The 17,659-nt window shown below is 45.5% G+C and overlaps 1 protein-coding gene across 4 annotated transcripts in view; it reads left to right on the forward strand.

Annotated features, from left to right (window-relative positions):
* The first annotated feature begins 1,281 nt into the window (after window positions 1-1,281).
* CBFA2T2 (CBFA2/RUNX1 partner transcriptional co-repressor 2) overlaps window positions 1,282-17,659 on the forward strand; it is a 162,202-nt gene continuing 145,824 nt past the window's right edge. Inside the window, exon 1 of one of the 4 annotated variants that reach the window (XM_008021011.3) lies at window positions 1,282-1,500. In XM_008021011.3, the coding sequence (XP_008019202.1) occupies window positions 1,467-1,500 (34 nt within the window). In that variant the 5' untranslated portion in view covers window positions 1,282-1,466. Of the gene's footprint in view, window positions 1,501-13,578; window positions 13,782-17,659 lie in introns of those variants that run through there. The other 3 variants (XM_073007935.1, XM_073007927.1, XM_073007926.1) reach the window with 3 other exon arrangements.

The raw sequence follows: 17,659 nt of genomic DNA on the forward strand, positions 1-17,659 counted from the left end.
TGGAGATAGAATAGTGAACAAACAACAAAAAATTTTATGAAATTTGAGGTCCGTAGAAGCAGATAGACAGCAATCCAAGAATGAGGGAAGTAAATGCAAAATGGCAAATGGGATATATACCATTAAGAGAAAGTACATGATTTTACAGACTGATTATGTAAATCCCCTTCTTCTAATTCTCCTTTGAACCAGTTTTTTCATCTCATTGGTTCCCTTCTTAACTAATAAGTAAAATCATTGATATGTGTTTATTCTACTTTGCATAAGAACCTCGTGTTTTTTAAACTGTTTGAAAAATAATAATAATAATTTATTTTTGAGACAGAGTCTCGCTGTAGTGGCATGATCTCGACTTACCACAACCTCTGTCTCCCGGTTCAAGCGATTCTCCTGCCTTAGCCGCCGGAGTAGCTGGGACTAAAGGCACGCGCCACCACCCCCAGCTAATTTTTTTTTTTTTTTAGTAGAGACGGGGTTTCACCTTACCGGCCATACTGGTCTTCAAACTCCTAACCTCGTGATCCTCCCATCTCGGCCTCCCAAAGTGCTAAAATTACAGGCTTGAGCCACCGCGTCCGGCCCTAATTTTTGTATTTTTAGTAGAGACAGCGTTTGGCCAGGCTAGTCTCGAAGTTCTGACCTCAGGTAATCCACCCTCCTCGGCCTCCCAAAGTGTTAGGATTATAGGCCTGAGCCACCGTGCCCGGCCTATTTTTTATTTGTTTATTTATTTATTTATTTTAATAGAGACGCTAGTCTCAAATTCCCGAGCTCAAGTGATTCTCCTTTCTTAGCCTCCCAAAATGCTAGGATAACAGGCGTGGGCCACCGCGCCCGGCCAACAGTTATTAATATTATGATGATGAAATTTTAGGCACTTAGAACACTTTAGGCCAAAAACACTTTGGCTCGCTCAAAGGCATGCGCAAAAGCCATCAGGCCTGTACCTGGAGAACTCAGGTGAGACGTTGCCACTCGTTGTAATCCCTCCCTCTACGACTCCGCCCCCGAGCCCCGCTACCCTGCCCACACCGGGAAGCCTGGAGCTAGAAAGTGGGCCGTGCGCGTGACGGGCGCGCGTGACGCCGAGGGGGCAGGGCTGAGAAGCAGGCTGCGTCGGGATTCGGCGGTCGGTTCCCGCGGAAGGGGCGGGTCAGGTTAGGGGGCGGGGCTTAATGGGAGCTGGTCTCAGGGCCGGGCTTCCGCGTGCGTTGGCCTGGCGGCGAGAGCGCGCGGCGGGGGCGTGCCCGGCGGGCGGGGCGGGGCCAGTCGGGGGCGGGGCGGCGCGCGGCCTAACGGCGGCGGCGGCGGTTACAGCAGCGGTGGTAGTCCCTGGTTAGCTCGGCGGCTGCAGATCTCGCGGCGACGCCTGCGAGGGACCCCGGCCGCGGGTAGAGGCGGGCGGTGCCTGCGAGGGACCCGTGTTGCGGGTCGAGGCGGGCAGCGCGCGGTGGCGGCACTCGGCGATGGTAGGCGTCCCTGGAGCGGCCGCCTTCCAGCGTAAGTGGGGCGTGAATGCGGGCGGCCGAGGGGGGCGTGTGAGGGCCTGCGGCTCCAGAAGCACGGTGATTCCGAGTGCCTCGGGCGCGAGGCCGGGAGTGGAAACTGAGGCCTGAAGCGGGGCGGTGGATCCAAGGTCATGCAGCGGGGCGGGCCTTCCCGGGCTCCTGAGGCCACCCCGTCGCTTCCTGCGCCGCCCGAAGAGCTCGGGGTTCACGGCGTGAGGGAAACTGGGGCCCTCGGCCTCGGAGCCTAGGCCGGGCCGGCGTCCATGGGACTTGCCGGCAGACCAGAATCATTTTGTTCTCCCGGCGCTGGGGCCGCAAAGTCCGGCTCTTGAGGGAAATACTACACCCGCCCGATGTTGAGGGTTGGAGGAGACGAGAATGGCCCCTTAGAGGGCCTGTTTGAACGCAGGCTCAGGGGTTGGCTGCCTGGGTTTACATCCAGGCTTCCCCATTTACAGGTAGTGACCTTGGCTCTCTCTCCCGGTGCCTCAGTTCCCCCATCTGCAAAATGGGAGTGTGGAGCGGGTTCCCTCCCTCCCCCAGGGTTCTTGGGTTTCGTGAGGCCAGTAAAACGCTTGACACCGACGCTGGCGCACACACAATTGTGAAAACTGTCATTATTGTAATCATCTTTTATTAATCTGATCCAGTGTGCACCGCACTTGGAGAAGTCCGAAATTAGGCTCCAGCCGTGTATTTAAGATTTTATTTTGTTGTCTGTTAGTCCTGTTCCATGATCTAATTGTTATTCTTACTTCCATTTAGCCATTCCAGCATTTATTTAGTGTTCCTCGATGTGTGAGATCCTTGGGGGAAAGGTGGCTTCTCTGAATAAGAACAATAAAATTTTAATTGTTTGTCATTACTGTAATGATAATAGCCAACATTTTTTTGAGCACCATTTTGCATTCTATTCACTTAATATTTATTAAATCATCTATTATACTAAGTTTAAAAATACCATTCCAGGCCCTGGGAATACAACAATAAACAAGATAGACTGAACTGGGGTTAGTTAGGAGAGGGGAGAGACATAGTAAATGAGGAAACAGATAAACATATTTTGCATTTTTTAATTGTTTAATCTTGGTGACATCCTAAGTAAGACATTATTTGAGGATGCCCATTTTGCAGAGGATGAAACTGAGTAACAGATGGTACTCTGAGTACTAGTCTCAGAGCTGATGTCTTTAAATACGTGAAAGGGAGGCTTTAAGCCTTTTTTTTTTTTTTTTTGCATCCATTAAATGTTGGATTGAAGATAGAAAAAGTAGATACACCCAGCTTACAGTTACTGCTTTTGATGGTTTGATCCATTCCTCATGAAATTTCCAACTAAAGAGGCAGATAGTGATTACACTTCTAGGCCTGCAAAGGTGCAGTGTCTCTGTAAAATGAAAGGACTTTTTTTTTTTTTTTTTGAGACGGAATCTTGCTCTGTCGCCCAGACTGGAGTGCAGGGAAGTGATCTCGGCTCACTGCAACCTCCGCCTCCTGGGTTCAAGCTGTTCTTCTGTCTCAGCCTCCCAAGTAGCTGGGACTACAGGCGTGAGCCACCACGCCCGTCCTAGGTATGTTTTATAACATACAAAAATAGACATTTTACAGAAGGATGAGCTAAACTAAATGAAAGTTGCAGTTCCAATATTGTCTTTCCACACCCAGTGGTGAAATTTAACAATACCTCTTGGGGTGGAGATCATTGATCTTGTAGTAGTACCTTCTCAATCCATTAGGTTTATTGCTCTGATGAAAATCTAGCTTATTCGGTAGAAGTAAAATGTAATGGCTGGGCACGGTGACTCACGACTGTAATCCCAGCATTTGGAAGGCCGAGGTGGGCAGATTGTCTGAGGTTAGGAGTTTGAGACCAGCCTGGCCAACATGGTGAAACCCCATCTCTACTACAAATACAAAAAGAAGCTGGCTGTGGTGGCGGGGGCCTGTAGTACCAGCTACTCAGGAGGCTGAGGCAGGAGAATAGCTTGAAGCCAGGAGGCAGAGGTGGCCGTGAGCTGAGATCCCACCATTGCACTCCAGCCTGGGCAACAAGAGCAAAACTCCATCTCAAAAACAAAAAACAAAAAAACCCGGCCATGGTGGCTCATGCCTGTAATCCCAGCACTTTGGGAGGCTGAGGTAGACGGATCACGAGGTCAGGAGATCAAGACCAGGCTGGCCAACATTGTGAAACCCCATCTCTACTAGAAATACAAAAAAATTAGCCAGGCGTGGTGGCGTGTTCCTGTAGTCCCAGCTACTTGGGAGGCTGAGGCAGGAGAATTGCTTGAAAGAAACCGCGGAGGTTGCAGTGCACCGAGATCACGCCACTGCACTCCAGCCTGGGTAACGCAGCGAGACTCTGTCTCAAAAAAAAAATAAAATAAAATGTAATGGTTAAAATTGAAATTCTAAACTTTTGAAATTTAATTCTAGAGTTGTGTTGAGGTTAAAATCCTGGGGACCAATCCTAACAAGTTTTGAGACTTTAGGCTCATTACTTAACCTTCTTGTGCACGTCATTTTCCTCATCTGAAAAATGGAGATAAAATTTCTACCCCATTTGCAGGTTTATTATGATGCTTAATATATGTTAATATATGTAAATTGCTTAAAACTGCTTGACACATTCTGTTCTGGTGGTTGTTAGTGGCTGAGGGTATACCATCTGACTTAAGGTCTCAGTCTAGGAGGGCCCTGCACAAGTCAACAGGTAATGATAAAATGCTTTAAGTGCTTTAAGCATAAGGCTTTTGGGAAGGCAGAGGAGGCATAACTAATTGTTCCTTGAGAGTCCAGGTAAGGTCCAGCTACGGGGGTGACATTTGAACCAGGCTTTAAAGGAGAAGGGAGGCTTTTCCCAGGAGGAGGAAGGGTGAACTCTACTGGCTGAAGGTAGTTGAGGGCTTGTTGAGTAGTTCATCAGATCTGGACCTACAGGGAACCTGATTGAAACTTGTATACCTTGTTAATAGTGAATTCTGGCTGGAGTTGTTCCTGATAGGGGCCAGATGGCCAAGAAGCCTGTTCCAGAACTTTTCACAGTACCACAGGCCTTTCCTTCTCTCTGTGGCATGTACCTCATTCTGCCTTCTTAGTTATCTAAGAATATAAGCTTCTGAAATATAAACTCCTTGAGTGTTATGACAATGTTTGCATTTTTGTAATTTTATTTTGCCTAGTAAGGTAAGTGGGAAGTTCATTAGTGTTGAGAAAGGTGTATTGGACCTTCAAGAAAGTCTAAACAGTTACAGTTACAAGTGGAATGGTAAATGACCATATTTACTAGTGAAAAACTCGATTACAAATGTTTTGTGGTAGATAGGACCTGTGCATTACTATTCAAAAGGGGTGAGAATGATTGTGTTGGGTATCCCTTTCCTTATCTGGCACTTATCCATTAGGATTACAGAAGAGATCGGAAAGTGCACCAGAAAGACTTGTCTGACGTTGAGTAGGTACATTTCGTTTGCTCTTCTAGGTCTACTTTACATCCTTTTTCACCCTATCCTGTGCCCTGGGAAGCTGACTTACCTACATGGACTACATCAATGAGCTTCCTTCCCCTTTGAGGTTATGACATTTATTTTCCTGCCCCGGTCTTGTGGGTATTGCCCTTAGCTGACTCTGTCCCTTGATTGAAGGTCACTACTCCTCTAAATGTGGTCCTCTCGGCCGGGTGCGGTGGCTCATGCCTGTAATCCCAGCACTTTGGGAGGCCGAGTCGGGCAGATCACCTGAGGTCGATAGTTTAAGACCAGCCTGACCAAAATGGAGAAACCACGTCTCTACTAAAAATACAAAATTAGCTGGGCATGGTGGCGCATGCCTGTAGTCCCAGCTACTCAGGAGGCTGAGGCAGGAGAATTGCTTGAACCTGGGAGGCGGAGGTTACGGTGAGCAGATTTTGCGCCATTGCACTCCAGCCTGGGTGACAAGAGCGAAACCCTGTCTCCAAAAACAAAAAAAGAATGTGGTCCTCTCTATGTGACACCGTCCATGTAGGTTTTGGAAAGTTTTTGTTCCCTTTGTTCGTTGGGCCTAGAGATCTAGAGATGCTCTCATTAGTCCCAGGGTATTACAGCTATCCCTTGTGATTATCTTGTACCCTGCTCACATATTTTTCTAGTTCCATTATTAAACCCTCCTTGAATTAACCTTATTGGAGTATGCCATGTTTCCTGCTGGGACCGTGACTGTGTTTGAAGCGTGTATGTATGTGTGTATGTTTGTGTGTGTGTGTGTGTGTGTGTGTGTGTGTGTGTGTATATATTTTTTTTTTTTGGAGACAGGGTTTCACTCTTGTTGCTAGGCTGGAGTGCAGTGGCGTGATCTGGGCTCACTACAAACTCTGCTTCACAGGTTCAAGCGATTCTCCTGCCTTAGCCTCCTGAGTAGCTGGGACTACAGGCGTATGCCACCATGCCCAGCTAATTTTTGTATTTTTAGTAGAGATGGGGTTTCACCATGTTGGCCAGGCTGGTCTCGATCACTTGACCTCGTGATCTGTCCACCTTGGCCTCCCAAAGTGCTGGGATTACAGGTGTGAGCCACCACACCCAGCTTATTTTTATTTTTTTATAGAGACAGCATCTTGCTGTATTTCCCATGCTGGTCTCTAATTACTGGGTTCCAACAATTCTCCTGCCTTGGCCTTCCAAAATGCTGGGATTGCAGACGTGAGCCATTGAGTCCAGTCCTTTTTTGACTTTTGAGTAAGTTTATCCTAGTTTGGAACCAGTTAGTTTTCTTTTTATCTTATTGTAGTTTCAAAATTTTTGTTTATATATTAATTTTGAGACCAGGTTATGAGACCAACTTTTGCATTTTTGGTAGAGGCAGGGTTTCGTCATGTTGCCCAGGCTGGTCTAGAACTCCTGGGCTCAAGTGATCCACGTGCCTCAGCCTCCCAGCATGCTGGGATTATAGGCATGGGCCACCGCGCCTGGCCTAGTTAACTTTTTTTTTTTTTTTTTTTTTTTTTTTTTTTTGAGATGGAGTTTCCCTTTTGTTTCCCAGGCTGGAGTGCAGTGGCGCAATCTTGGCTCACTGCAACCGCCACCTCCCAGGTTCTAGCGATTCTCCTGCCTCAGCTTCCCAAGTCGCTGGGTTTACAGGTGTGTGTCACCACACCTGGCTAATTTTTGAAGTTTTTTTTTTTTTTTGAGATGGAGTTTCGCTTTGTCGCCCAAGCTGGAGTGCAGTGGCGTGATCTAGGCTCACTGTAAGCTCTGCTTCCTGGGTTCATTCCATTCTCCTGCCTCAGCCTCTTCCAAGTAGCTGGGACTACTACAGGCACCCGCCATCACGCCCAGCTAATTTTTTGTATTTTTAGTAGAGACAGGGTTTCACCGTGGTCTCGGTCTCCTGACCTCGTGATCTGCCTGCCTCAGCCTCCCAAAGTGCTAGGATTACAAGTGTGAGCCACTGCGCCCAGCCTAATTTTTGTATTTTTAGTGGAGATGGGATTTCACCATGTTGGCCAGTCTGGTCTCGAACTCCTGACCTCAGGTGATCCACCTTCCTTGGCCTCCCAAAGTGCTGGGAGTACAGGCGTGAGCCACCGCGCCCACCCGGCCTAGTTTTCTTATATACAGATTCAGACAGCAGAGAGGTCGGCAGTGATGGTGGTGCCACTCAGCTGTAGTCCCAGTTACTCGGAAGGCTGAGGTGGGAGGATCACTTGAGCCCAAGCAGTGGAAGCTGCAGTGATAGTGCCACTGCACTCCAGCCTGGGTGACAGAGAGAGACCCTGTCTCAAAATAATAAAAAATAATGATGGCCAGGCACAGTGGCTCACACCTGTAACCCCAGCACTTTGGGAGGCTAAGGCGGGTGGATCACCTCAGGTCAGGAGTTCGAGGCCAGCCTGGCCAACATGGCAAAACCTCGTCTCTTCTAAAAATACAAAAATTAGCCAGGTGTGGTGGCGGGTGCCTATCATCCCAGCTACTCAGGAGGCTGAGGCAGGAGAATCGCTTGAACCCAGGAGGCGGAAGGTTACAGTGAGCTGAGATCACGCCACTTCATTCCAGCCCGGGCAAAAGAGTGAAATTCTGTCTAGAAAGAAAAAACAAATAATAAGCAGATAAGCAGAGAGATTGACTTTAAGCTTGTTCTCAAGTGTTAAATGTTGTATAGGTTATGTGAGTCTAGACTTTTAGGCAGGAAGAATGGTTTAAATGATAGTGCTTAATGAATGAGTGCAGCACTGAGATCAAGGTGAGTTAATTTACTAAGTTCACACCTCTTCCAGGGTAATGAAAATAGGAGGAAGAGATGGGGAAGTAAGGTTTCTCACCTGCCAGTTTTGTTCTCATTCCTTAGTTTTAGAGTATTGTTTTGAATCTCATAGAAAGTGACCATTCTTTTGTAAAGATTTACTTCAAATTCCTGAAAGCTTGGAGGCTAATGAGGAAGAATCACTCTAGTTATTGTTTACGCTTTGGTAAGATTACCAAGGAAGGGGTCTCATAATGCTGTACTAATAGTTTACATGTGTGACATGAACTAGTGTTTGTACATGTGACAGACCCTGTTTCTGGATTTTATTAAGGCTGGTTAAGTAGCTTTTTGCTTCTGTCTCTGGTTTCTGTCTCTGGCCCCTTGAGGGCCTTGAGGCTATCTGAAATTTTAGGGGCTGGGGTACCATAACTTGAACTTTTGAGATGAGTCAATAAGCAGATATGTCAGCCAAGTATGACTTTAAGTATAGTTGAATTCTTTTAGGAAAAAGTCTTAGCTAGATTTTCTGCTGGGCATTTTTTATGTATAATCAATCATCTCGTTTAATTATAGATCAAACTTAGAAGAGAGTATCTCTATTTTACTGATAAATCCTGGGCGACAGAGCGAGACTCCATCTCAGAAAAAAAATAAAAAGAAAAAAGAAATAAGAAATAATTTAATTGTCCAAGATCACACAGTTAATAAGTAGTAGATTCACTCTTCCTAACTAGTTTAATCTTTTTTTTTTTTTTTTTTTTTTTTTTTTTGAGACGGAGTCTTGCTCTGTCGCCCAGGCTGGAGTGCAGTGGCCGGATCTCAGATCACTGCAAGCTCCGCCTCCCGGGTTCATGCCATTCTCCTGCCTCAGCCTCCCGAGTAGCTGGGACTACAGGTGCCCGCCACCTCGCCCGGCTATTTTTTTTGTAGTTTTATTAGAGACGGGGTTTCACTGTGTTAGCCAGGATGGTCTCGATCTTCTGACCTCGTGATCCGCCCGTCTCGGCCTCCCAAAGTGCTGGGATTACAGGCTTGAGCCACCGCGCCCGGCCAACTAGTTTAATCTTGGTGTCAAGTTCATTCATTATACATTGAGTGTCCAAGAACCTTTTTTTTTTTTTTTTGGAGACAGTCTCTGTTGCCCAGGCTGAGTACAGTGGTATGATCTCTGCTCACTGAAACCTCCACCTCCTGGGTTCAAGCAGTTCTCTGCCTCAGCCTCCTGAGCAACTGGGACTACAGGCGCCCGCCACCATGCCTGGCTAATTTTTACATTTTTAGTAAAGATGGGGTTTCACCATCTTGGCCAGGCTGGTCTTGAACTCCTGACCTTGTGATCTACCTGCCTCTGCCTCCCAAAGTGCTGGGATTACAGGCGTGAGCCACCACACCCAGTTAAAAACCCACTTTTTTTTTTAACCCTCTATCGCATGGCTTCTTTTTGCTAGACTAGGGGTTTTTAGACATGTGTTCTAGAGGAGCCCAGAGCTTCCTGAAGATAATTGGTTTCCCATAATCTTTCTTCAACTTTCTTTCCTTAACAACTCTTATTTTAAAAAAGTCCAGGTTGGGTGCGGTGGCTCACGTCTGTAATTCAAGCACTTTGGGAGGCTGAGGATTGCGGATCAGCTGAGGTCGGGAGCTCGAGACCAGCCTGACCAACATGGAGAAACCCTGTCTCTAATAAAAATACAAAATTAGCCAGCCATGGTGGCGCATGCGTGTAATCCCAGCTACTTGGGAGGCTGAGGTGGGAGAATCACTTGAACCTGGGAGGCAGAGGTTGTAGTGAGCCAAGATCGAGCCACTACACTTCAGCCTGGGCGACAGAGCAAGACTCTGTCTCAAAGAAAGTCCAAATAAGTGGGATATGATTTAAAGACAGCTATACGAGACCTTGTTCAGGGGTATGCTAAGTTGGCCTTAGAGATGAATTAAAAAAGGCAACAGAAACTCTCAGCAGTCTTTAACAATTCATCCCATATGTTTCCTGATCTTAGCAGTGAAGCAGATGATGGCAGTGAACATCAAAAGCCCAAGAAATGTCCATGCTAATTTTGCATGGCTCGATGAGGAGCTGTCAAATATGGATCATCAAATATAGTATAGACTATGCAATGAAGCTTTACTTTGCAATGTGGCTCTTTAAGGTTTGATTTTACCCTCCTATTTTGTGTTGTAATTAAATGCAGAAATCGAAATACAAATTCAGAATAACCCAGAGCTTGGTATCCTTCTGTCTGAATTTATAGCTTTGGAGTTGGCTAGACCTTTCAATCAAATTAGCTGATGGTGACAAATATGTAATCTGACCTCTGTAGCAGCTCCAGTGAAATGTTAATATCAGGCATAGCACAGCTCCCTTGATACACTACTTTGACCTTTTCCTCTCTTACAAATGTTTCCCTTATTTCTTTGTTAATTTAGCCATCTCCATGCAGAGGTCATGCCTGCTTTTAATTTTTCAAAGGCACATGAGAACAGACTTTTAAACAACACAGATTTATTCATTTTGGCCTTATATCCCTAGAGCTAAACTATCTTTATGTCTGGGACTAAAGGTAGAAGTAGCTGAGATGAGGGAAATTCAGAATGGTGAGGGAAAAGTACCGGGAGAGGTGATGGTTTTAGCTCTTGCATTCCCCAGCCAATTGCTTAAATTAAGCTCCCCATTAATTTTCCCTTGTTAAGTTGGTCTGGCTAAGTAATTGAAGCTATATTCTTAGCCCTTTTTTTTTTTTTTTTTTTTTTGAGACGGAGTCTCACTCTGTCTCTAGGCTGGAGTGCAGTGGTGTGATCTTGGCTCACTACAACCTCCACCTCCCTGGTTTAAGTGATTCTCCTCCTGCAGACTCCTCAGTACCTGGGATTACAGACGTGTGCCACCACACTCAGCTAATTTTTGTATTTTTAGTAGAGACGAGTTTCACTATGTTGGCCAGGATGGTCTTGATTTCCTGACCTTGTGATGTGCCTGCCTCAGCTTCCCAAAGTGTTTGAATTACAGGCGTGAGCCACTGCGGCTGGCCAGCCCTTAAATATATGACATCTATAAATATAATACTACAAGGTGCTTTAGAAAAACAAACATATGGCCGGGCGCGGTGGCTCAAGCCTGTAATCCCAGCACTTTGGGAGGCCGAGACGGGCGGATCACGAGGTCAGGAGATCGAGACCATCCTGGCTAACACGGTGAAACCCCGTCTCTACTAAAAAGTACAAAAAACTAGCCGGGCGAGGTGGCGGCGCCTGTAGTCCCAGCTACTCGGGAGGCTGAGGCAGGAGAATGGCGTAAACCCGGGAGGCGGAGCTTGCAGTGAGCTGAGATCCGGCCACTGCACTCCAGCCTGGGTGACAGAGCCAGACTCCGTCTCAAAAAAAAAAAAAAAAGAAAAGAAAAACAAACATATTCAAGGATCTTCCTGCCTCAGCCTCCCAAGTAGATGGGACCAGAGGTACGTGCCACCATGCTCTACTAAACATAAAGTTTTTTTTGTTTGTTTGTTTGGTTTTTGTTTTTGTTTTTTTTTTGAGACGGAGTCTCGCTCTGTCACCCAGGCTGTAGTGCAGTGGCACTATCTCGGCTTACTGCAACCTCCACCTCCCAGATTAAAGTGATTCTCCTGCCTCAGCCTCCCAAGTAGCTGGGACTACCGGCGCGTGCTACCGCGCCTGGCTAATTTTTTGTATTTTTAGTAAAGATGGGGTTTCATCATGTTAGCCAGGACGGTCTCGATCTCCTGACCTCATGATCTGCCCGCCTCAGCCTCCCAAAGTGCTGGGATTATAGGTGTGAGCCACCGCGCCCGGCCTGTTTGGTTTTTTTTTTTGAGACGGAGTTTCACTCTGTCAGCCAGGCTGGAGTGCAGTGGCATGATCGCAGTTCACTGCAACCTCTGCCTCTCAGGTTCAAGCAATTCTATTGCTGCAGCCTCCCCAGTAGCTCGGATTACAGGCATGTACCACCACACCTGGCTAATTTTTAGTATTTTTAGTAGAGATAGGGTTTCACCATGTTGGCCAGGCTAGTCTGGAACTCCTGACCTCAGGTGATTTGCCTGCGTCAGCCTCACAAAGTGCTGGGATTACAGGCATGAGCCACTGTGCCTGACCTAATTATAAAATTTTATTTAATTTTTTATTTTGTAGAGATGGGTCTCACTTTGTTGCCCAGGTTGATCTCAAACTCCTGGGCTCAAGTTATTCTCCCACCTCAAGCTCCAAAAGTACTGGGATCACAGGCGGGAGCCACCTTATGGGGCAGTAGCTGGGATTATAGACACATGTCAGCTAATTTTTGTTGTTGTGTCTATCAGTCCTTCCTTACTTATTAGTTAATATTCTTCTGCAAAACATGTTCTTATCTTTATATATATTAATATGGATTTATGGATTCTTATTTTAATAATCTGTTACTGTCATTATTTGTTGTGTTCACATTGTTCAGATTTGGCCAGTGAGATCCCCTTCAAGCTGGCTTTTGTGTCGTTTTGACATGTTTCCACATTTTTTAACTGCTTTTTTTGACACACAAAAAAGGTGTTGTAGGCTTAGCTTCTGCTCTTCTTACCCTCTTCTTGGAATCGGCCATTTCTCCAAACTGTTTCTCTCCTAATTCCTTTCAGTGGAGAAAATTATTTAGAAATCAAAATTTGGGTGCTGTGTGTGCTCATTGCTATTGGAGTATTGTTTTTTAGAACCTCTTAATGGACAGAGCTAGGAAATACATACACACACGTACATATACACACATATTAAAATATATATATCTAAATTTCTTTCTTTTTTTTGAGACGGAGTCTCCCTCTGTCGCCCAGGCTGGAGTGCAGTGGCGCGATCTCAGCTCACTGCAAGCTCCGCCTCCCGGGTTTACGCCATTCTCCTGCCTCAGCTTCCAAAGTACCTGGGACTACAGGCGCCCACCACCTCGCCCGGCTAGTTTTTTGTATTTTTTAGTAGAGACGGGGTTTCACCATGTTAGCCAGGATGGTCTCGATCTTCTGACCTCGTGATCTGCCCATCTTGGCCTCCCAAAGTGCTGGGATTACAGGCTTGAGCCACGACGCCTGGCCTTCTTTCTTCTTTTTTTTTTTGAGACGTAGTCTCACCCTGTCGCCTAGGCTGGAGTACAGTGGCGCAATCTCGGCTCACTGCAACCTCCGCCTCTCGGGTTCAAGCGATTCTCCTGCCTCAGTCTCCTGACTAGCTGGGATTACAGGTGCCCGCCACCAGGCCCAGCTAATTTTTGTATTTTTGTTAGAGACAGGGTTTCGGCATGTTGACCAGGCTGGTCTCAAACTCCTGACCTCGTGATCCACCCGCCTTGACCTCCCAAAGTGCTGGGATTACAGGTGTGAGCCCCCAGCCTGGCAAATTTATTTCTATTGTAACTATAATAAAAACCATGAGTTCATACTAATACCTTTAATTCTGGTCCAATACCACAAAGTTCATTTAGGGAGAAAGTCATTTGTAACCTTTTCTCTTTTTTTTCTTTTTTTTTTTTTGTGACAGAGTCTTGCTCTGTCACCCAGGCTGGAGTGCAGTGGCTTGATCTCGGCTCACTGCAACATCTACCTCCGGGGTTTAAGCGATTCTCCTGCCTCAGCCTCCCGAATAGCTGGGACTTGAGGCGCATACCACCACGTCTGGCTAATTTTTGTGTTTTTAGTAGAGATGGGGTTTAGCCATTTTGGCCAGGCTGGTCTTGAACTCCTGACCTCGTGATCCGCCCTCCTCGGCCTCCCAAAGTGCTGGGATTACAGGCGTGAGCCACCACATCTGGCCATTTCGTATGTATTTTTAGGAAAAAATTTATTGTATAAAACTAGATACAGTGAAAAATATTCATTTTGTATGATTTATTTATTTATCTCTTTTTCTTGATGCTTCTGTCTTGGAAGAGTCTCACAATAACTTGAAATTCTTTTTAAATTTTTTGTTTGTGACAGGGTCTTACTATGTTGCCCAGGTTGGTCTCGAACTCCTGGCCCAAGCGAACCTCCTGCCTCGATCTTGCAGAGTACTGGGATTCAGGCATATGCCATTGTGAGTGGCTGAGTGTAATTTATATGCAATCAAATTTACTTTTTTTTTTTTTCCTTTTTGTCACTGGGTAGAGAAAAAAACTTGCTCTTTCTCAGGGCATAGTTCTATTAGTTTTATATTATTAGTATGCAGTTGTGATCATCAATCAATCCAGATAGAGATAATTTTCATTCTTCCCATAAGTTTTCTCACACCTCTTTCTTCTTACCTAGTCTTTGGAAGCTACTAGTTTATACTGGATTTTGTCACTCATAGTTTTTTGGGGGTTTTTGTTTGCTTGTTTCTCTACTTTTTCTTTTCTGTAATGTCATATACATAGAATCATACAGTATGTAACCTTTGTGTCTGATGTGTTTCACTTACCATAATGCTTTTGAGATTCATCCACGTTGTGTCATGTATCTGTAGTTTATTCCTTTTTATTGCTGAGTCACGTTATGTTATGGACATTTGAATTTTTTCCCATTTTGATGATTATGAATAAAGCTTTAATATTCATATACAGTTCTGCATGTGGACATATGTTTTTATCTCTCTTGGATAAATACCTAGGCATGGGATTGCTGGGTTCTATGGTAATTTCATATTTAACTTTTTTTTTTTTTTAAGATGGACTCTTGCTCTGTCACTTAGGCTGGAATGCAGTGGCATGGCTCACGGCAACCTATGCCTCCTGAGCAAATTCTCCTGCCTCAGCCTACTGAGTAGCTGGGATTACAGGTGTGCACCACCACCTGTGGCTAATTTTTGTATTTTTAGTAGAGATGGGGTTTCACCATATTGGTCAGACTGGTCTCGAACTCCTGACCTCAGGTGATCCACCCACTTTGGCCTCCAAAAGTGCTGGGATGTAAGCCACCACGCCCAACCTATACTTAACTTTTTTAGAAACTGCCAAAGTGTTTTCCAAAATGGCTATACCATACCATTTTGCATTTCCACCAGTAATGTATGACAGTTTCACTTTCTTGTTGGTTATTTTTGTTTTGTTTTGTTTCAGAATTATTAAGGAAGCACTGTATCTGGGCAGAATCAATTTTGGTCATCTCATTTCTGCAATGAAAGGAATACTCTCTGTTACTTGCTTTAGAAGAATGTAGGGTCCCTTGCTATTTATACTCAGTTGGGGTTAGTGCAGTTCTTATTTACACATCATTTGCAGAAATAATAGTAACTACTGTTTGTGTATCAGAACAATTTTCACATATCTAATTTTTTTTTTTTTTTTTGAGACGGAGTCTTGCTCAGTTGCCCAGGCTAGAGTGTGGTGGCGCCATCTCGGCTCACTGCAAGCTCTGCCTCCTGGGTTCATGCCATTCTCCTGCCTCAGCCTCCCGAGTAGCTGAGACTACAGGCTCCTGCCACTATGCCTGGCTAATTTTTTTGTATTTTTAGTAGAGACGGGGTTTCACCATGTTAGCCAGAATGGTCTCCGTCTCCTGACCTCGTGATCCGCCCGTCTCGGCCTCCCAAAGTGCTGGGATTACAGGCGGAAGCCACCGCGCCCGGCCCACATATCTAATTTTTATAGCAATTAAGTAAGGTATCTAGTAGTGTCTTCATCCTCTTAACTTGTATAAGGAGATTGGTTCCAGTAATCAGGTGATTTACTCTCTGTCACACGGCTAGAATGTGAGAGTATGGCTTTTTGGATTTGGAGCTGTGAGGGGACATTCTGTCTCTGTTTTAAGTAGAGGTGTAATAGAGGAAGATATGGGTGTCATTCTAATCGTTTCTTTTATATCCAATTCATAAGCAGTGCAGTCTTGAACAATTCATATTTGGATTTTGAGTTAATTTCATCTTTTTGAAATGGGATAGCCATCCCTCACCTGTGTACTTGAAAAGGTGAGAATCAGTTGAGGAACTGTTAACGATGTTTTGAACACTGTATGTTACCTCATGATTAATTTTATAGTACTCTCCATTTGTAGTGGTTTCCATAGTTGTTTATGGGAACAAGTTTGCGGAAAAAAAAAGGTTGAATAGAAATAGAAGGGGTTGGCCAGGCACCGTGGCTCACGCCTGTAATCCCAGCACTTTGGGAGGCCGAGGTGGGCAAATCACCTGAGGTCAGGAGTTTGAGACTAGCCTCAACATGGAGAAACCCTGTCTCTACTAAAAATACAAAACTAGCCAGGCGTGGTGGTGCATGCCTGTAATCCCAGCTACTCGGGAGACTGAGGCAGGAGAAATTGCTTGAACCTGGGAGATGGAGGTTGGGGTGAACCAAGATTGCGCCATTGCACTCTAGTCTGGGCAACAAGAGCGAAACTCTGTCTCAAAAAAAAAAAAGAAAGAAATGGAAGAGGTCGGGTGTGGTGGCTTAGGTTTGTAATCCCAACACCTCGGGAGGCTGAGGTGCATGGATCACTTGAGATCAGGAGTTCAAGACCAGCCTGGCCAGCATGGGGAAACCCCGTCTCTACTATAACTATGAAAATTGGCCAGACTGGCCGGGCGCAGTGGCTCACGCCTGTAATCCCAGCACTTTGGGAGGCCGAGGCTGGCGGATCACGAGGTCAGGAGATTGAGACCATTATGGCTAAAATGGTGAAATCCCGTCTCTACTAAAACTACAAAAAATTAGCTGGGCATGGTGGCAGGTGCCTGTAGTCCCAGCTACTCGGGAGGCTGAGGCAGGAGAATGGTGTGAACCCGGGAGGCAGAGCTTGCAGTGAGTTGAGATGCGCCACTGCACTCCAGCCTGGGTGACAGAGTGAGACTCCATCTCAAAAAAAGAAAAAAAAAAAAAAAAATTAGCCAGACTGGTTGCATATGCCTGTAATCCTAGCTACTAGGGAGGCTAAGGCAGGAGAATTGCTTGAACCCAGAAGGTGGAGGTTGTGGTGAGCTGAAATTGCATCACTGCACTCCAACCTAGGGGACAAAGTGAGACTGTCTCAAAAAAAAAAAAAAAAAAAGAAAGAAAGAAATAGAAGGGGCTGTGGTGGCTCAAGCCTATAATCCCAGCATTTGTAGAGGCCAAGGTGGGAAAATTGCTTGAGTCCAGGAGTTTGAGACCATGCTGGGCCAACACAGACCCTGTCTCTACAAGATAATAATAGTAGTAATAATAATATAAATTAATACAAAAAAGAAGAGAAACAATTTAATACAAGAGCTGAATAGCAAAATGACCAGTGCTACTGCAGTACACACAGAGACACAGGACCCCTCTTTTCTCTTTTCTCTTTTTTTTTTTTTTGAGACAGTCTCATTGTCGCCCAGACTGGAGTGCAATGGCGTGATCTCGGCTCACTGCATCCTCCACCTCCCGGGTTCAAGCGATTCTCCTACCTCAGCCTCCCACGTAGCTGGGATTACAGATGCATGCCACCATGCCCGGCTAATTTTTGTATTTTTTAGTTGAGACTGGGTTTCACCATGTTGGCCAGGCTGGTCTCGAACTCCTGACCTCAGGTGATCCACCCACCTCGGCCTCCCAAAGTGCAGGGATTACAGGCGTGAGCCACTGCACCTGGCCAGGGCCCCTCTTTTTTCATATTTGCTTTGTTTTATGTGAGTGATACATGAACACATTGAAAAAAATTAAACAATGCAGATAAAATAAAAATCCCCTTCCTACGCTAAGAGAAACCATTCATTAACAACTGTGTTGTGGAGCTGTTAGATGCAGGGATTGCACTAAGTGCCATAGGCCTGCCAAGGTATGTAAGATTCAGTCCCTGTCCTCAATGATTTTCCAGTTTTCCTTCTGTGCCCTAACAGCTTGTTGATAGCTCTTTTTAAACAGATGTTTTAAGTTTAGATAGTGATTAACCATCTTTTCCTCTTGTAGTTGATGCCATTGAGTGAGAGTTCTGTTGGGAAATAGTGAAACAAGGATTCTGATTCAATCAATGGAGGCAGGGAAT

This window comes from Chlorocebus sabaeus, chromosome 2 (assembly GCF_047675955.1).
Source record: "Chlorocebus sabaeus isolate Y175 chromosome 2, mChlSab1.0.hap1, whole genome shotgun sequence".
NCBI classification, from domain to species: domain Eukaryota; kingdom Metazoa; phylum Chordata; class Mammalia; order Primates; family Cercopithecidae; genus Chlorocebus; species Chlorocebus sabaeus.